The sequence below is a fragment of the Tupaia chinensis genome, unplaced genomic scaffold, assembly GCF_000334495.1.
Source record: "Tupaia chinensis unplaced genomic scaffold, TupChi_1.0 Scaffold000386_1, whole genome shotgun sequence".
Lineage (NCBI taxonomy): Eukaryota > Metazoa > Chordata > Mammalia > Scandentia > Tupaiidae > Tupaia > Tupaia belangeri.
This window is the reverse complement of record NW_006159888.1, coordinates 2,218,728-2,239,742: the sequence shown is the minus strand read 5'-3', so window position 1 is coordinate 2,239,742 and position 21,015 is coordinate 2,218,728. Positions and strand designations below refer to the sequence as shown.

Genomic DNA, 21,015 nt, shown 5'->3' with positions numbered 1-21,015 from the left:
GAAATAGCTGAAGCCAATCTAGATGGCCTTTTTGGCCTGCTGTGTAACAGTCCATCAGTTACATCTGTACTGTCCCTTACTTATTCTGGCTAGATCTGATTAGTCTATTACTGGTGACTGGTATTAGTTGCTTGATTGAGGTACAGATGGTCCCTGATTTATGATAGTTGGGCTTAGGACTTTTTTGACTATAGTGGTGCAAAAGCATTAAACATTCAGCAGAAACCATCCTTTGAACTTTGAATTTGAATTTCCTGGACTTGCAATATGTAGTATGATGTTCTTGTGATGCTAGGCAGCAAAAACAAGTCACAGCTCCTATTCAGCCTCTTGGACACAAGGGTAAATCACTGATACTGTACTCTGCAAGGAAATGTATTCAGTAAATTACAAGAGATGCTCAATATTTTATTATAAAATAGGCTTTGTGTTAGATGGTTTTGCTCAACTGTCAGCTGATGTGTCCTGAGCATATGTAAGGTAGGCTGGCTAAGTTATTATGTTTGGTAGATTAGGTATACTAAGTGCATTTTCTCATTCTCTCTTTTCGCGCCACCCCCACCCCCCCGCCTTTTTTTAAGAGATTTTTACTATAGGGTCGAGCACTTGCTGGAGAGACAGAAAGAGAAAGCGAGACATCACCCCTCGAGGGGAGATGGCCATGCCTTAGTCTCTTCTCCATTCTCCTCTTCGGAGTTTGGGCATGCATGCACATGCACCTGTCGTGAGTTTAAGCCACCAGGTCCGGGACTTAAACCATGATCGGCCATGTCAGAGTCCAGTGACGTAACCTTTGCGCTACCTGCTGGTCTCCTAAGTGCATTTTCCATTTACAGTAGGTTTACTCAGCTATACCCCATCATAAATAGAGGAGCATCTGTACTTTTCTACATGTGCTATCTTTAAAAAGTTGTAATTCTGCTATTTCAGAAAATAATATTTTTGAGATGTTTAGCCTGAATTTCTAAATTCTTGAGTAGTCATTAGTCTGAGGAAGCATCACCCACATTGACGGTTGGGAAGACTGTCCATCTCAGATATATTTGCCATTTTGTTGTCCTGGCATTTTCCCGCCAGGGAGCTTCTTTTTGTCTTGGAGAAGGGAAAAGATTGGGCTTAGTGTATCTTAGAGCAGTTTTTAAACACTGTTTTCCCACAAAACTTGTTTTGTTTTCTGTAGGTGCAGTTTCTTTGTTAGTGATATGGACCCATATTTATTCAGAATAGGGTGTAAATATTTCTTCTCAGGTTTTTGGGCCATGATTGTTAATAATTTATGGTAGTCTTTAGCTGTGCAGCCCTTTATGGTAGCCCCCAGCTACATGTGACTTTTTAAATGGAAATTAATTAAAATTTAAGAGTCAGTCATAATAGCCAAATTTCTGTGGCTTAGTAGCTACCGCATTGGACAGCACAGACAGAATATTGCCGTCATTGCAGAGTTCTTCTGTACAGCAGTGTCTGGAGTGCACGTTGAAAATCCCCAATCAAGAAATCTGAGCTCCAGTATACTCCAAACCTGAGACTTTCTGAAGCCAACGTGATGCTACAAGTACAAAAGTCCACCCATGATCTCATGTGATAGGTCATAATCAAAATGCTGCAATATGAAAATATTATATAAATTACATGTGTGTGTATGTGATATCTTTGAAACATATATGAATTCTGTGTTTAAACTTGGGTGTCATCCCGACATTTTTCAGGATGTATCTGCAGATACTCCTAAATTCAAAAAATCCAAAATTTGAAAGATTTCTGTTCCCAAGCATTTCCGATAAAGGATACTCAACCCATGTATGCAATTCAGTTTTGGTGGTCTAGGCCACACACATACACACACACACACACACACACACACACACACACACCGTTTCCTAAGTTAAAAGGTTTTGTGATTTCATAAAAACTGAGTAATTCAGTCTCACATTTACCTAGTAGGACATTAACTATGATACTGCTTTTCCTTTTTTTTTAAAAAAATTATTTTTCATTTAACTTTATTTATTCATTTATTTATTTTAATTTGACCAGAGGGTGTCAGAGTTTGAGCAGGAAGGAGGGAAGAAGGGGAGGAGAAAGAGAGAGAGAGAAAGCAAACCACCAGGCCTGAGACTCAAATTATGCTTGGCCATGTGGGAGTCCAGCACCTTTAATCACCACGCCACCTGCCAACCTGCTTTTCTTTTTTTTTTAAGGAAACATTTTTAGTTTTGTCTCCTTTATCATATTTCTGTTGACTTTTTGTTCTTGTTAGAACTGGCATCTATACAAAAATATATCTGCTTTGTTCCCTTTGTCTGATGGGGTGGAAAGCTGCTATTTTGTGGTCCTTTCGTTTTAGGAAGCAAGAGGCTACTATGAGCAGACTGGAGTGGGTCCACTGCCTGTTGTTCTGTTCAATGGAATGCCCTTTGAAAAGGAGCAGCTAGATCCTGATGAGTTGGAAACCATCACAATGCACAAAATCCTGGAGACTACAACCTTCTTCCAAAGAGCGGTGTACTTGGTGAGTGGCATTGTCAAGGCAGTATTGAAAGATAACAGTTTGCTTATGTTTTCGTAGCTTCTAGTAAGGCAATAAAATTCTTTTAAGTATCCCCGTTTATGTGATCCTGGCAATTGGTTTGCAGACTCCCAGTTCTATACAATGGAAATATTTATAAAACTTCTGTGCATTGTTTGAAATAGTTATTGATAATTTTATTTGTTTCAAGATTAAATGTTTATTTTAAAAAGTATAAGCAGTTCTAAGAACTGCTTGTTAGGAATTTTCACTTTGAAAAGCCTCATTTTTGTTTTTATATATATAAGTTATATATATTTATGTGTATATTATATATATTTTATATGTATTATATATACATATAAGCTATATATATTTATATATGTTATATCTCAAAACTATATTTATATATATATTTTTATATACATACATACACACACACACACACATATATATATATATATACACATATACATATATATATTTATAACTTACCAAACTTAAGGCATACAATTTGGTGGGGTATTTTTATCAGAGAAGTCATAACATTTTTTTCTATGCTTTTCTATGCAAAAATATGTCATGACTTTTCCAACAACCTGATGGTATATTCCAGTTGTGCAATTCTCCTCTAGTTGCAGAACATCATCATCACCCCAAAAGGAACTCAATAGTAGTAACTGTCCATTTTGCCCTCATCTTAGCCTCTGGCATCCATGAACTTATTGTCTCTTTGGTTTTGCCTGTTCTAGAGGTTTTGTATAAGTGGAATTTGTGGAGGTCAGGCCCTGAGACTGATACCATGCTGCTCAGAATCCTGACTCTAATCATGTGGTTGGTCTTTCCATTATGCACAGCCCCCGACCTGGCTTATCCTGTTAGCATAAACTATCTAAGGGTCCCCCACGAATAACAAAGATGGTTGTGCCACTGAATTAAGAGGTTACCTCCAGGAGCCAGGGACAAGGTCCAGCAATGTATTTATTACATACTATCTTTTTCTCTTTCTCCTCTCCTGAAGATATACATACTGATATTCTGTCATATCCCCCACAGGTCTCTTTTCTTTATGTTCCTAGACCGGATAATCTCAACTGATTTGTCTTTAAGTTTGCTGAATTCTTCTGTCGACTACAATCTGATATTGAGCCTCTCTAGTTAATATTTAATTTCTTTTTATATTTTTTAGCTCCAAATTTTTCATTTGAGTTTTGTCTTTCTTTTTTTCTCAAAAGAGGTATTTGCTATAGGGCATGTGCACTTGCCAGAGGGACAGAGACAGAAAGATACAAAGGGAGAAGTCACCCCCTAGGGTGGATAGCCATGCCTCTATCCCTTCTCCTGCAGTCTCCTCTTGGGATTTTGGGCATCCATGCATGCACACGCACCTGGTATGAATTTTAAACCACAGGGGCCGGGACTCAAACGTGGTCAACTTTGTGAGTCCAAATAACCATTATACCATCTTCTGGTCCCCCACTTGAGTCTTTTTCATAATTTTTCTTTATTGGTATTATCTATTTGGTGAGACACAGTTCTTAAACTTTATTTTAGTAGATGTAGTTTCTTTTAATCCTTAGGATATATTTAAAGTAACTTATTTAAATTCATATTCAAAAGGTCTGTGTTTGGGTTTTCTCAGGAGCAGTATATACTGTCTACTTCTTTTCCCGAGTGTGTGCCATAGTTTTTCTTTGCATGTCATAATTTTTTTTAATAACCGGACAGTTTATTTTTATTATTTTATGCCAGAGGGCTAGAAAGAGAGAGAAGAAAGAGAAAGAGAGGGAGGGAGGGAGGGAATGAGAGAGCGAGAACTCCCACATTTGGGCCTGATCATGCTACAGTCCTTTTTCCTCTAATTCTCTATCCCATCAGTATCCTGGGCAAGTGTGAATATGCCTGGCATGTATTTCAAGCCACTGGGGCCAGTCTGGAAACCCTGGTTGGCCACGTGAGATCTGGCTTCCACTGTGCAGTGCTTAACTGTTGTGCTGTGGAGCTGGCTTAGGCTCTCTCCTTTAGAAGAAAGCTGACTATAAATGGATCTCAGGATGGATCTCTGCTTATGTTAACAGTAAACTAATTTATAGAGTTTGCTTATTTATGGAAAATCACATTGGTGTATGGAGAGAAATAAACATAGGTTTACATTTAATCTTCATGTTAGCTTTGTGACTTTAAATTATTTAACCCTTGTCTTCCTCTCCTTTAATATGAATTTCTGTCAGGACCAGCAGATGGCTTAACGGTTACCGTTACTGAACTCCCATGTAGTTGACTGCGGTTCGCGTCTGGGACCTCGTGCGTTGAAACTCATGCTGGGTACATGTGCATACCTGCCCAAAAGCCCCAGAGGAGAATGAAGGAGAAGGGATTGCGGCATGGCCATTCCTCTGGGAATGATTTCTTCCTGTCTCTCTGTTTCTGTCTCTCCCGCAAGCACACACACCTTTAGCAAAACTCCTCCCCCCAAAAAAAATTATTTTCTGAGACATTTGCCTCACATTGTTGATAGAGTTAGATACTTTGTGAAAACACCTAACCTTGCCAGTGCTCTGCTTGACATGGGCTTGGATCTGTAACGTGGTGACTTCTGTCCTTAGTGTTATCCACAGATTAGAAGCTATTATGAAGTTAATAAGTTGTAAGTTTGTAATGGATTCTTATTAATCAGATTTGCTTAATTCCCCACCCCCTTTCTTTTTCTTCTAGGGTGAACTATCCCATGATCAAGATGTAGTGGAATATATCATGAATCAGCCAAATGTTGTTCCACGGATCAACTCTAGGATTTTGACAGCTGAGCGAGAGTACCTGGATTTAACCGCTAGTAGTAAGAGCATTGCAGGAACAATCTTGGACTTTTGTTGACTTGTGCTGTAGAATCTTTGCCTTTCTTGCCTTGTAGTATTCACAAGATGACCGAAGGCTCTGACACATTTTATGTTTAAACGCATTACACCTTGAGTTCATAATATGAGCTTTTAAATTCACAAGTTTCCTCCTAGAGAAGAGAAATGCTTCCAGGATAAAATCCTGTGGGTTTTTTTTTTTTTTTCCCTAAATTTATGCGTGTGTTTCGTGGTAAGAGGGACACTCCTAACAGGGTCTTCCCTCCGTAATCACCCCTTATCTCAACCAGCCAGGATCCAGGCATATGTACACCTGGTATGCACAGGGAGATCTCAGCTGTGAACTCAAGACTTTGTTTTTTGACCTCAGCATCACGTTTTGTTACAGCCACTGTGGCTGGTCTAAACCTTGTAACCTTGGAAAAACATTCACTGCCACTTAAATGCCAACTAAATAGGCACGAAATGATAACATAACCTATACTGTTGGCTTCCTTAGAGTCATGCAGTAATTAAGCAATTTTCTTCCTTATTCTTAAATCTAGTCAGCAATAATGCCAACTAATATGTCTGCTCATGTCACTCAGAACTTAAGAATGCTATTTTAAAAAATAGCCCATTCAATGAGATAAAATATAATTGCCATATTACTCAGTCTTTTTAAATGTGCAGTTCAGTGGTTTTTAGTATATTCTCAAAGTTGTGTCATCATTACCAAGGTCTAATGTTAGCATATTTTCATCACCCCAGAAAGAACCCACATACCCATTAGTAATCACTTCCCATTCCCCATCTGTCCCCTGGCAACTACTAGTCTGCTATGGATGTGCCTGTTCTGGACGTTTCATGTAATTGGAAGCCTTTTGTGCCTGGCCTCCTTCAGTCAGCATGTTTTTAAGTTTGTCCTTTGTGGGATATGCCAGATTTGTCATGGCTGATTCATCTTCCATCGTATGGGTAGTCCACATGTAATCTACTCCTCAACCGATGGACATTTGGGTGTTTTCCACAAGAAGGCCTTTGGAGAGCTCAATACGTTTAGCCCAGGTGCAGGTTGCTCTTTGTGCCTTCGATTGAGACACAGAAGGCCACTTCGGCAAGTGCTGGAGACAGACAGGTGGAACTGCTGTCCCTTGCTTGGGAAGGGAAGATAGTGGTGTGCTGGTATAGTCCTCCCTGACTGTGTTTGATGTGGTAGTCAAGTGTAATAAAAATACACATGTACTTGTGGCTGCTACTTTATGGCACCGGCTGGAATCTGTTGATACTTGAGACTGCATTTCTTTTGTTTTAGACAGAGAAAAATGCTCATATGTGTATTTATAAGCACAACCCTATACACACACTCCTACACATGCACATTTCCAGGAAAATGTAAAATATGCTTATATTTGAAAAAGAAACTATTCAGGAAGTGATGTAGGTTGCTTCTTCATAGCTAAGTTTTGACTTCTTCCCAGAAGTTTTAGTAGAGTGAGGTAAGCAGTATTACAACTTGTCCTAAGTTTTTGTTATTCCCATTATTTTAAAGTAAACTTGAAGGATTGTCTTGGGTGTGCGTGTGAATAAGGAGCAGGATAGCAGTTCTTTTGGATTTCCTTTCTTACCAAGTGTTGTATTGCTGAGCTATGAAATAGTGCTGGTCCATACTGGCAGAGATGCCGTCTGTCAGCTGAACCCAGGGTAGGTGTCTACAAGTAGGAGCTGCTTCTTTGGCCTTGAGACCTTTTGATCATGATGATGTTAATAAAAATAATAATGTTTTTTTTTAATGGTCGGGGTCTTGCTGTGACATGATCTTCCTGCTTCAGCCATCTAGCTGAGGCTACAGGCACACACTCCCATGCCCAGCTCTTTTTAGGCAGGGCCATGCTATGTTGCCCAGGCCAGCTTTGAGCTTGTGATCCTCCTGCCTCAGCCTTCTGAGTCTCTGGGATTGTAGGTACTGCACCTGGGCTCTAGATGGACAAGGAATCAAATCCAGGCCTCTGGGACTTTCTTTAGAAGGCTACTCATTTTGTAGGCCATGGTGCTCTGGCCTCTCTACATGACATCATGGAGCTTGTCTGACATAGTCACATTGCCTTTCTGAGTAGAATACTGACTGAGGTAGTAGGACTCAACCGTGCAGTTGATCGGAAGGATAAATGTATGAGCAGGTGCACGGAAGAATAGATGGCTTGGTGGGCAAGCAAGCTGTGCTGGGGGACCCGGTGAGGAGAGTGGCATTTCTCTTGGACTGTAAAAGTGGTTAAGATTGGAGAGGTTGCAGGAGACAGAGTTTATGATAATATGCTAGAGACCATTTTGTAGCCTGGGAAGAAAATTCTGGGTAGTTTAGAACAAGGGAATGCCTTGATGCAACTGGAATTTTTGAGTAATTTGAGGGGAAATGATTAATTATATCATTGTCCTAGACACTAAATAGAGAAGACACATACCTAAAATAGTAAAAGTGGTCTTTTTTTTCCCCACTCCATTAAGGTATAAAATATATTATTTTGTTAGATGTGAAAAGTAAAAATTAAACGTACGTATTTTTCCCTTTCACTCTCCCATCCTCTAAAATAAGGTAGCATAGAGCTTATTCTAGTGCATGAAGGAGGGAAGGGGGTGGTTAGGGAACCTCTGTCTGAAATAGCTGTCCAACTGTGAAGTGACAGGACTAAGAGCAGGATGAATTAAGTCACTACTCTGACACGTGCATATATGACCGCTGTGTGGGACATGTATGTTGTTTAGTAACCTCGCCTTAACAGTTTTTGTGGGATAGAAACTCTTCAGTAACCATGGAACTTAATATACTTACCCTTACATGTTTGTAATCTTATGGTCAAATCAGGTTATCAGTGAAATATCATCATTAGATTGAACTGAGACATATTAGTTATAAATCTGCTTTAATTTTTCTTTTCCCCCAGATAACTTTTATGTGGATGATTATGCTAGATTTACTGCCTTGGATTCCCAAGGCAAGACTGCTGCCATAGCCAACAGCATGAACTACCTGACAAAGAAAGGTAATCCTTGGAGGCAACATTTTTTTTTTTCCAGTATTAAAAAAAATTAATGTCTGGGGACCAGCAGTTAGCGTAATGGCTATGTTGCTGGACTCCCACGTAGTCGACCCCAGTTCGAGTCCCGGACCCGTGGTTTAAAACTCATGCCGGGCGCATGTGTGTGTGTGCCCAAGATCCCGAGAAGAGAATGGAGGAGAAGGAATTGTGGCATGGCCATCCCCCCGGGGGGTGATTTCTCGCTTTCTATCTCTCTGGCGAGCGCACGCACGCTATAGCAAAAACCTCAAAAAAAAAAAAAAAAAAAAAATCTGTTGGGGAGAGATTTCATACTTTATGTTAAAAATTCAAATATTGTCTTTATAAAATTTATGGTAGCAATTAAAGTCAAAGGGAAACTTCTTGGTTCAAATTGAAAAAATATTTATGATGTAAAAATAGGTTAATGCATTGAAAATTGGTGTGGCTTTCCTCTTCAGTGGCGGTGTAGGGTTAATTTTTTTTTAATAATTATTTTTTTAAATGAACTTTTATTTATTTAATTTATTTATTTAAATTTGACCAGAAAGGGACAGGGAGAGAGAGAAGTGAGAAGGCAAGCCGCCATGTCCAGGACTCGAACCACGGTCAGCCATGAGGGAGTCCAGTGCTCTTAACCACCACACCACCTGCTGACCCCAAGGGTTAATTTTATTTTAGAGTGTGTAGAATAAACTTAGCTCTAGAAAGCCTTTGCATACTTTTTTGAACTGATTTTTATGTAGTGTTATTTAGGTAAGCTAATACCATGTAAAATGAAGGTTTTTGATGGCAGACACATTATACTCTCTTTTTGTCACACTGATTACCCTTTTAAAAAAGCACTGGTTGTCAAGGCCAGCAGGTGGTATGGAGTTTAAAGCCCTGGATCCTACATGGCCAGCTGAGTGGTTCAAGTCCCAGACTCAGTGGCTTGGAGATCACACTGGGTACATGTGTGTGCCCAAAAGCCCAAGAGGAGACTAGACGAGAAGGGATTACAGCTTGGCCATCCCCCTGGGGAGTGGTTTCTCACTTTCCCTCGCATTCTCTGGTGAGCACACACACACTATAGCAAAAACTTTAAAGAAAAAGCACTGTTTGTCATTTAAAGCAGCTGTTTCTTATCCATCTCTTCCATGAGAGAGACACTCATGCAGAGACACAGAGATAGAGAAGCACCCTCAAAGGACTTCCACACCGTGATCCCCCTCTCCCCCCATTCTCAGCTGGCCTAGGTCATTGGCCCTAGAGTGCTTTATGGAGGACCTTTCCCATGTGGTTCCAGTTGTATTACTCCTAACCATTCCCTGCTCCTAAGGTAGCTATTTTTATTCCCACTGTTGTCCTCTCCCAGAGAGGATTTCTCGTTTCCCATATATGTAAGGACTGGCAGTTACTCCATTTGGTTCCTCAGACGTAATGAAACAGTGTTGTAACGCTGACAGCACTGAGGGGACAGAGGCCTGGATCGTGTTAGCTGTTGTTTAAACTTTGACTCTCACAGTAGGTGTTAATTATAGAAATGACATTTTCTTCTACTCTTTTTCCTTTACCTTTGTCCAGGAATGTCCTCCAAGGAAATCTATGGTAACTTACACCTTCAGAATATTGATTCCTTTTCCTGATAAATCTTATGTGGTTTCAGGGATCATTGTAATGAAGAGTATACTTTAAACATTAAGTTTCTGGAACCTGTGGGTAACAGTAGGCCATATCAATATAGATACATTTTGTATAACTGTTTGCAAAGGACTATATTTCAGAAAGTCATAATTATTTAATAAGATTAAGGACCCTAATATGCTACCCACATGTTCAGAGGCTTTCTTTGCCATTTTACCTACTAATAGCCGTCCAGAGCATAGTAGAATTAATCAATGCATGTTCCTAATTCATAATTAAACCATGTGGGAGGTTACTTGCTTTCATTTTAGTAGGAAGACTTCACTATTTTGCTTTGCATCTTTATTAAATATGATACTATACTTTGCATGGTTTTAAGAAACTATTAGGCCTAATAAGATTGTTGAAACACAGACTATACTTTTTTCCTCTAACTAAATTTGTTGTTTTGTTTTTCTACAGATGATTCTTTTATTAGGCCAGTCACTTTTTGGATTGTTGGGGATTTTGATATCCCTTCTGGACGGCAGTTATTGTATGACGCTATTAAACATCAGGCAAGTCTCTTGGATCTGAGTCTATATTTTCGTTTGAGACTGCATTTGGCTTTGGGATTGTCTCTGGTAGAGGTTGGGAGTCCTGCCTTCTTAGTGCTCGAGTGAAAGGAACATCGTTTCTTTGAAGACCTGATGGCTTGGAAACAAAGACATCAGGCCAGAGTATCTTGGCTTTATTTACTTATTTATTTATTTTTTAACTTAATTTTTTTGTTTTGACTGGTGAGGGACAGAGAGAGAGAGAAAGTGAGAAAGCAAGCCACCAGGTCTGGGACTCGAACCATGGTCAGCCTTGTGGGAATCCAGTGCCCCTAACCACCATACTGCCTGTCGGCCCCCAGTGCCTTGGCTTTATTGAAGGCTACAGATTTGTTTAGGATAAAAATACAATCCTCATCACAGACAAGTTTTTGTAGCATGACCATACACGATCCTGTTACAGAGATACTGCAACAGTCATGCTGTGTACAGCTGGGGAGAGGTGGGTCCCTCCATTCAGAGAGGTCTGATGTGGGGGCAGCATCACGCAAGCATGGCTCAGCGCACAGAGGAACACACAGAGATGCTCTGAAAAGGCGTGCTGCCCTGAATAGGAGGACTGGGTGAATGGTAGCAACAAGTGGCTGAGAAAAAAGTTGATTCTTCTAGAGAGTGTCATTGTCAGAGAATGGGAGATCAGCATTCTTTTTCTGAGCTGTTTGAATTTGTAGCTTCATCCAAACCTCAACCCACCTCTGTCCGTTTCTACGCTGTGCCTGGAAGCTTCCTGATGTAGCACGTGTCCAGGGGATTTCAGTCTCATTAACGTGCTGAGTGCCAGTATTGTCCAAAGAACCAACTAGATGCTGTGGTAATTTCAAAGTCCAACAGGAGGTATTCAGGTGAAGGGTGGTAGATGTGTGTATAAGGCATCTGACACAAACCAGTATGTGCTCAAATGGGAGACTAGGAAAGGAGAGTTTAACGGGTTTTTTTTTTTTTTTTTTTTTTTTGAGTGAGATTTTTGCTAGGGTCATATGTGCTTGCCAGAGAGACACAAAGAGAAAGAGGGACAGAAAGCAAGAAATCACCCGCCCCTGGGGGTCTGTCCACATCACAATCCCTTCTTCTCCATTCTCCTCTCGGGAACTTGGGCTTGCATGCACACGCGCCTAGCATGAATTTCAAGCCACCGGGTCCAGGATTCGAGCTGTGGTCGGCCATGTGGTAGTCCAGCACCTTAACCACTACACGATCTGCTAGCCCCGAGTTTTACTTTTAAGTAAGTGACTTAATTAAAGTAAAACAGGTCATAAGAAGTGCACAAGTCATAGAATGCATGTTGTCAAAGTGAACACCCACCATGACCCACCACCAGGCCAAGCAATAGAGAATATTGAATTCCCCAAAGCCCCCCTCAGCTTATGCCCCTCAGTCAATATTCACTGCCTCTGCCCTTTTCTCACATCATAGTCTGGACTTGTCTGATTTTTACTTTAAAGGAACCTTACAATATACATTCGTTTACATTTGTTTTTTTTCCCCTTTGGCTCAACATTTGTGACATCCGTGACATTTCAAGTAGTGGTGTTTTGTTCTGTTTCATTATGTAGTATTGTATCACATGGCAGGTGCTATAAAGTTTTGGTTAGTTGTTTAATCTGTTTGAGGCACAATGGAGTTGTTTTCAGTTTGTGATTATTATGAAGAATGCCTCTATGAATACTCCCATACATGCACAGCTTCTGATACATTTAAGTGTATGTTTTTGTTGTGTATATTCTTGATAGAAGCCACTTTTGGTTTTGTGGGTGCCAGTTATCTTATCCCAAGTGGATTTTTGTCTTCTTACACAGGGAAATAATCACTTTTACTAGGAATCTAGAAAGGCCATGTAAGTGAACTTGAGTTTGGACAGAGCCTTGAAAAATAGTTGTAACTTAAGGATATCAGGAATGTTAATAGAATGTGGTGGCATTTGCATGCGATCTTGAGGCATGACATGTGTTAGAAGAATATAATGTATTGGAGGGAACTAGTAGTTAGTGTAATGGCTATGTCGCTGGACTCCCACGTAGTTGACCACCGTTCGCGTCCTGGACTTGGTGGCTTAAAACTCACGCCGGGCGCGTGTGCATGCATTCCCAAGATCCCGAGAGGAGAATGGAAGAGAAGGGATTGCGGCGTGAACATCCCCCCAGAGGGTGATTTCTCACTTTCTGTCTCTCTGTCTCTCTCTGTCTGGCGAGTGTACGCGCCCTATAGTGAAAACCTCTCCCCCCCCCCCCAAAAAAAAAAGAATATAATGTGTTGGGGAAAGATGGGCCTCTCATAGTCTCTCATAGTAATGCTTGCTGTACTTACAGGGGTGGTAAGGGAAGAAGTCAGAAAGGTATTGAGGCCAGTTCCTATAGAGTTTAAATGTCTGATTATAGTATTTGAATTTTATTCTGAATACGGAAGAGAAGTACTGAAGACTCTAACAGAGGTATTACTTGCTACTTATGGAACATAACTGATTTTTAATGCTGTTTTTTACCACGTAACTCTGATTTCCCATTTTGTAAATAGAAATCCAGTAACAATGTCAGAATAAGCATGGTCAATAATCCTAGTGTGGAGATAAGTTACGAGAACACGAAGATCTCCAGAGCAATCTGGGCAGCTCTCCAGACACAGACCTCCAACTCAGCCAAGAACTTCGTCACCAAGATGGTCAAGGAGGAGACCGCAGAGGCCCTGGCCGCAGGAGCTGACATTGGGGAGTTCTCCGTCGGGGTAAGGCTCCACATGTTTCACGAGGCTGCCCCACTCTGTTATTTACCATAGGAGTTTATTCCCTCAGCCTGTTATGTCCTGTTCATGGTCAGGATTTGTGGACTTACTTTTGAGTCTCAGAGAATGTTTTTTCTCTTTTTAACTTGGAGGACTCATTCCAAGAAATAATTCCGTCACATTCTCTATATTACTCTTAACTTGCCTAGGTTTCAAGATGGGCATGGTATAAATTTATGTATGTTTTCATTACAAAGCCACTTTTTCTGGCCAGTTTTTTGAAGACAGATGGTATTTAATTTGTTTATACAGTAAAAAACCAGATTTGAGCCACCTACAAATTAGAGTCTTCCAAGTCCCTGATGTGTTTCTAGTATAAGCCAGTGTTTGTTCATTTATACATTACTCCTCAACAATGTGTCATAGTTTTTAAATCTTGTATAAAATGGTAAGTGTACTTGAAGTTTCAGTTGGGAGAAAAGGCTGTCACTTGAAATAAGCAAGATTTCAAAGTGCAAAATAAAGGCATCATGAAGTCTGTCAGTCAAACAGATCCCTGAAAACATAGGACAAGGCGTACATAGTTAATTAACATAAAGTGGGGCTGGAGTGAGAGGGAGACTGGAGCACGGAGGCACGATGTTAATTGTGAAAATTAGTTATTGCTTTCCACTGAAAGAGCATTCTTTGTTTTTTTTTTTTTCATTGTGGTTATTCATTTATGTGGTTGGCTTAATAACAGTTTTTCCTTAATAATGATTACTTTCCTAGGGCATGGATTTCAATCTTTTTAAAGAGGTCTTTGAGTCTTCCAAAATGGATTTCGTTTTGTCTCATGCCGTGTACTGCAGGGATGTTCTGAAGCTGAAGAAGGGACAGAGGGCAGTGATCAGCAATGGAAGGGTGAGGACTTGCCAGTCTGAGACAGGCTTGGCTTCCCATTAGATGCGAGAACAATCTTTGCAGCATTCTCCTCTGAAGCTAGTAAACTCTTCAAACAGAGCCACTCTTTTTTCAAAGGTGATTAGGGCTTTACCAAGTGTTGATGATATTTCTGCCCCCTCACTTCCAAGGAAGGTCGTTTTTTAATACAACTGTCCTGGGATGTAACCTTGCGTGGTTTGTGTGTGTCCTGCTGTTGTGGGAGATGGTAAGAGTGTGGTGGCTCTCAAAGTATCCGTCATTACAGCCTTTGACCCATAAATAGGCTTTGTTGTTTATATTATTGAGAATTAATGCAAGCTATGTTGCATTTATTATTTTTTTATTTATAATTGCTGGAGGGCATGTGTACTTGTCCGAGAGATGGAGAGAGAAAGCACCTTCAGTGGGGCATGTTCACGCCTCAGTCCCTTCTCCTCAATTTCTCCATCCTGTTGGGATTTTGGGCATGCACATAGAGATGCCTGACATGTTTTTCATGCCACTCGGGCTAGAATCCAAGTCTAGTTGACCATGTAGGGTCTATTTTCCTTAACCACCAGGTTATGGGGTCCTTCATACTTTAAAGTTTGCTTACTGTAAGAATAATGTAAAGAATTGATAAGTAAACAAATAACCACCAGGTTATGGGGTCCTTCGTACTTTAAAGTTTGCTTACTGTAAGAATAATGTAAAGAATTGATAAGTAAACAAATAAGTGTTGATTTGGGCTTTATTTTTTGTTCTCACCTACGGTTTGGTATCAACAGAGAGCTCATTTACAGCTTGTGATGCTGCTGGCCCTATAGTGCTGACCACTATTCTTTTCTTTTCACAGATCATTGGGCCATTGGGGGAGAATGAGCTCTTTAATCAAGACGATTTCCACCTTCTAGAAAATATCATCTTAAAAACCTCAGGACAGAAAATAAAATCTCATATTCAACAGCTTCGGGTTGAAGAAGATGTGTAAGTTTTGCCATGGAAGAAATTAGATCATGCCATAGGGATTTTATTTTTATTTTTTTAAAGAATTATTTTATCCAACTTTATTTATTATTATTATTATTTTCCAGTTTGATCAGAGAGAGACAAAGAGAGAGGGAAAGTGAAAAAGGGAGCCACCATATTCAGGACTTGAACAGTGGTCAGACAAGTGCAAGTCCAGCGTCTTTAACCACCTACTGGCACCCCCATAGGGTTTTTATTAATTGGAATTTCCTCAGTGGCCAAAGTTAGGATTGTATATTGTCACATATGCTGTCTACTCCAAGATGTTTTACTTTCAAGCTCTAAAATATAATAATGCTCTGTAAATGTCAAATTATACTTGGGTTGAAACAAGCTAATTTATTTTATAGGCTGCTATTTAAAGCACTGAATTAGTTCTTGGTTATTTTAATTTTGTTTAATTCTTGATTCTGGAAAATTTCAGACATATGCAGAAGTAGAGGGACTGGAGGTTTATTTATTATCTGCGATACTTAATGTAAAGAGATGCTTTCCTTTAGTTTCATTTTGTTCATCATGTTCATAAATGAAATGTTTCGTTCTCTACTTACCAGTATAGAATCATAATGGAATTGGTTTGCTTGCATCCCCCAAAGGAGATGATGAGTTAGTTATTGTTTTTGTTGTTTGTTTTAAGTTTTGGTTCTTTGTTTTATTATCAGCTATGTGTTTCAGTGTGTTCTTTCTCATAGCTTGCATGGGCCATATACCTGGAGTGCACCTGAGGCCAGAGTTGTCTGGATCTACTTCCTGCATTAAATAGCAAATGAATGTGTAGGTTTAGGATGTATTCTTGTCTAGTTTTTTGAAGAACTGCTATACTTTTTCCACAGTGGCTGTACCATTTTACATTCCTGCCAGTGGGCAAGCAATTTCTTCAGTTCCTTGTTATTTTCCATGTATTCATTTATTTATTTTTTTGGAGAGGTTTTTGCTATAGGGCGCATGCGCTCGCCAGACAGACAGAAAGAGACAGAGACAGAAAGCGAGAAATTACCCCCCAGGGGGGATGGCCACGCCTCAATCCCTTCTCCATTTTCCTCTTGGGATCTTGGGCACGCACACACATGCGCCCAGCGTGAGTTTAAGCCCCCGGGTCCGGGACTCGAATTGCGGTCGACTACATGGGAGTCCAGCAACATAGCCATTACGCTAACTGCTAGTCCCTTATTTTCCATATATTTTATAACAGCCATTCTTGGTATGAAGTGGCACAAGGAACTTCAAAAGTTCATGAAAAGTGGAATAAAAGTATGTATTTATTTTGGTGCAAAAATTTTTTTTGAGATCCAAGCATAGTTTTTTATAATATGTATTAGGTATTGAGAAAAGCTGTGACATATTTTTCTTTTTCTATGCATATGTGCGTCATGATTTTCCTGATGACCCATTATTTTTCCTGATCTTTTTGAAGACTTTAATTTCTCCTTGTAGTTTGGTTGATATATCCCTAATGATTAGTGATGTTGAGCATTTCTTTCATCATGTGACCATTTATTATCTTCATGAAAATGTCTATTCAAGTCCTTTGCCCATTTTTATTTGGGTTGTTTGTTTTTGTTGCCGAGTTGTAAGAATTCTTTGTATATTCTGGATATTGATTCTTTATCAGATATATGATCTGCAAATTTTTTTTTCCCATTCCATGGAGAAATGTACTTTGACGCATAGTTGGAATATATAAAACCTAAAAGTTTTCCTGTTTTTTTTTTTTTCCCTTTGTCTTTTTTATACACCATCATGCTAGAGAGTTTAAGGTATTTGTTTTAGTGAAGTGTTATCTTTGATAAGCTGCCAAAGTATTCCCTTTGCTGAGTCCTGTGCAACCTGGAAAGAAATTGTTTTCCTCTTAGCTAACACTGGGACTGCAGGTAGAAAGAGGTTCCCTCCTACCTCAGTAGCTCTTGAGTGATACCTACGAATGCTTCTCTGAGCCAGGCCAGAAGGTACTTTGTGACTTGAAATAGACATGTCACAGTTACACATCAAGCGTGGCATGCCCTGGACCACTCCCTCTTTCCATCTAGTCTTTGCAGAATGTAGAAATGCCAGACACTGCCTCCTAGACTTGCCTTTTGCCAGCCAGAGATGGCTCTGGGTCTGTTGTGGGTGAATTTAGGGAAATAAGGTAGTTATGGGGCTGCTGAAGATCAGTGCTATTAGTGTTAGGCTTCTCAGAATCATCTTGCCTGCCTAAAAATTTATTAGTACCAGAGCTGCTCTGCTGTGGAGTCTCCTTTGTTTCAGCCACAACTTAATTCATGACCCATTCCTGCAGCCACAAGGCTGTCCTCAGTGTCTTGAAGGTTGCTCGTGTTCTTGATCTGGTGTTTCATGAGCCATAGGGAGTTTCCTGTTGCCCTGTTCACTCTAGTCCATAGGCTCACATGTCCTTTGGCATGCTTTGTGACCATTTTGACACATCACAGAGTGTGTGATGCCTGTATTATGTGTATTTGAATCTAGTATTGAGAATTGAACCAAAAGAGATAATTTAATAACATAGTTGACTCTTGAACAACATGGGGGTTGAGGTGTTGACCACTTTCCTGTCCCCTATCTTGGCATAGTCAAAAATTTGTGTATAACTTTTTAACTCCCCTCAGGGAATATAATAATAATGACAGCCTGTAATGGGCCAAGCCCTGAGCTAGTTGCTTGATACATTTTGCCAGAACAATACTTATTAGAGCCATGCAGAGTTTTAATTTCACATATGGGAAAATGAGTAACTCCCTGAAGTTTGTATAGCTAGTCACTATAAAATCACCCTTTCTCATGCCTATCAGGACATAGTTCATGCTTTTCTCAAACCATCGTGCTGGGATTCAGTATTTGGGGTGATAATGTTTGATGATGGTTGTAAAACCTTTAGTTAAAGAGAACTTCCTACCTTCGTCTTACAGGGCAAGTGACCTGGTAATGAAGGTGGATGCTCTCCTATCGGCTCAACCAAAAGGAGATGCAAGAATCGAATACCAATTCTTTGAAGACAGACACAGGTACAGAATTAATGTTCAATTTATACACGTTCTTGATGATTAAATGCTTCTGCCTTTATTTTTTTATATAAGTTTTGTATATAAGTTCTTATAGGAATGGAAAATTTGTTTTGGCATGTAGTGTGTGTGTGTGTGTGTGTGTGTGTGTGTGTATGTATGTGTGTGTATGTACGTATTTCTATTTGTATATAAAAAGCCATATACAGATCTCAGTTGTTTAAAAGTTGACATTGCTTCATACTTGCTAGGTGTAGGGTTTTCTCTAAAAATAATCAGACTTAAATCTGAAATGATTCCCAATGCATCCATTTAGTTTAAAACAGACAGTAATTAATAAAACACACCATTTGTAATGTTCTTAGATTCACAAATAACAGATTGTTAAAGTACTTGTCTCACCTAATTGCTATATTTTCAATAAAACAAAAATAAGTTTAGCACTATGAGGAAATTCTTTCCTTTTTATTCTCCAGCTTTTTATTTTTAAAAGTTTCTGGGACCAGCAATTAGCATAATAGCTGTCGCTGGACTCCCATGTAGTCAACCGTGGTTTGAATCCTGGACCTGGTGGCTTAAACTCACGCCGGGGGCATGTGTGTGCGTGCCCACAATCCCAAGAGTAGAACGGAGGAGAAGGGATTGTGGCATGGCCATCCCCCCCTGGGGGGTGATTTCTCACTTTCTATCTCTCTGTCTCTCTCTGTCTGGCTGGCTGGCGAGCGCATACGCCCTATAGCAAAAACCTCTCCAAAAAAAGAAAGAAAAATAAAGTTTCACGCCTAGAAATAGTTGAAAGACTATTATGATGAACATCCAAAACTTTTTTGTTGTTGTTGTTGGAGAGATTTTCACTATAGGGCGCGTGCGCTCTCCAGACAGACAGAGAGGGACATAGAGACAGAAAGCGAGAAATCACCCCCCAGGGGGGATGGTCACGCCGCAATCCCTTCTCCTCCATTCTCCTCTCGGGATCTTGGGCACGCACGCACACGTGCCCGGCGTGAGTTTTAAGCCGCAGTCGACTATGTGGGAGTCCAGCGGCATAGCCATTACGCCAACTGCTAGTCCCAACATCCAAAACAATTTTAGCTGAGATCCACCAGTCATTAGCATGCCATATTTGCTTTGTCCCTGTCGTCTGTGTACGTGTGTATAGTCCATGTAATGTTTGGTTATATGTGTCACATACATGTGCACACTCTCATTTTTTGGTTTCCATTTGAAAGTTCGTTGCAGACATCATGACATAGTATACCTAATGCTTCCAGCGTATGTCTCCTGAGTACTAGGACGGTCTCCACAATGGCCCAGCAATGACCTTTTACAGTTGTCTCTTGTGTTTGTTTTGGTCCAGATCATACCTTATTGTGCCTTCTTCCTAATAGTTTCTTTTAACCCAGAAGAGTTCCCTGCCTTTTTGTTGCTGGTGGTGGTCTTTTGTCTTTTTTTGTTTTATGGAATGACCCACTGTCTGAATTCTCTCCTTGTGATTAGACTTATTTTTAGGGAAAACTATACTTGGCAAGTGTAAGATGAGACTGCAAAAAGTTCATGGAAATTGGAATTAAAGTATGAGTTTATTTTGGTGGAAAACAATTTAGAAATCCATTCATAATTTTTTATAACAAACATTTTCCATGACCTTTTGGAGATACCATGTCTATCTTGATTGTGCCTCAGGGAGACCTTAAATATAGATGCCTGTGACTCCATGATTCTGACCTGACTAGTCTGGGTGAATTGGACTTTGGTTTGGTAAACCTGTGCTTTCTCTCAGCCAGTGTCTTGGAGAGCAGATTTGCATGGTCAGATTGTTTGATGCTGGCGTGCTGGAGTGGATACCCTCTGTTTGCACTGGCTCTGTCTCCTAATTTCTTAGGTCGCCAGTGGGTGGAGACTTCTTTGGCTCTGGCAACCCTCATTGAATTTTGCCCTTAGTACCCAGATTACTCCCGTCTTATCAGGGCTCTGTGTGCTTTCAGGAAATAACTCATTACCTAGTTATGAATGCAAGAAACATTCCTAACTGACCTGCCATCTTGTTTGTTTTCTGTGGCCAAGATAATGAGTTCTGAGCAAAGACCTTTCCACTTTAGAGATAGTCTATTTCTTCATGAGTCCCCATGAGTTTATATAATTAAAATGTCCTAGGCCAGTCCTGTGGCCTCATGGTTATGGGAGCCCCATCCCACATGGCTGACTATGATTTGAATCCCAGCCCCAGGGCTTGCAAAACATATTGGCTGCCTGTGTGCATGCCCCAAATCTCAACAGGATGGAGAAATGTTCTGATGTTGTTTTATTATTTTTAAAAATATATACATATATATTTTTTAATCTTTAAATTATTTATTTATTTTTTTATTTATTTTTTACCAGAAGGCATGAGTGCTTGCAGAGAAAGAGAGAGTGGGAGAAAGCAACCCCCAGTGGGGTGTAGTCATGCCAAAATCTCTTCTCCTTCTCTGCACACTATTGGAATTTTGGGCACGCACACATGTGCTGGGACCAGAATTTGAATCATGAGTTTGACTGTGTGGGATCCATCTTTCTCCTTTAACCAGTAGGCCACAGGGCTGGACCCCCTTTATATTATTTTTTAGAAAGTTATTTATTCTTTGTCTTCTCAGATCCTTGTTACCAAGAAGTAACAAGGGTAATTGGCATAATGTTCAATAATTGTCAGAAGCTAACATCAGTAACTTTTTGTATTTTTTTTGTTAAATATAATTTCATGCAGACTGTCAT

The 21,015-nt window shown here is 40.0% G+C and overlaps 1 protein-coding gene across 2 annotated transcripts in view; it reads left to right on the top strand.

The window, feature by feature from the left end:
- Positions 1-21,015, top strand: part of UGGT1 (UDP-glucose glycoprotein glucosyltransferase 1) — a 140,015-nt gene that overhangs the window by 81,596 nt on the left and 37,404 nt on the right. The window contains exons 18-26 of one of the 2 annotated variants that reach the window (XM_006153675.3): positions 2,345-2,509; positions 5,222-5,342; positions 8,283-8,381; positions 9,963-9,986; positions 10,485-10,579; positions 13,130-13,336; positions 14,105-14,236; positions 15,093-15,223; positions 18,172-18,267. In XM_006153675.3, coding sequence (XP_006153737.1) covers positions 2,345-2,509; positions 5,222-5,342; positions 8,283-8,381; positions 9,963-9,986; positions 10,485-10,579; positions 13,130-13,336; positions 14,105-14,236; positions 15,093-15,223; positions 18,172-18,267 — 1,070 coding nt within the window. The remainder of the gene's footprint in view (positions 1-2,344; positions 2,510-5,221; positions 5,343-8,282; positions 8,382-9,962; positions 9,987-10,484; positions 10,580-13,129; positions 13,337-14,104; positions 14,237-15,092; positions 15,224-18,171; positions 18,268-21,015) is intronic. The other variant, XM_006153676.3, reaches the window with a different exon arrangement.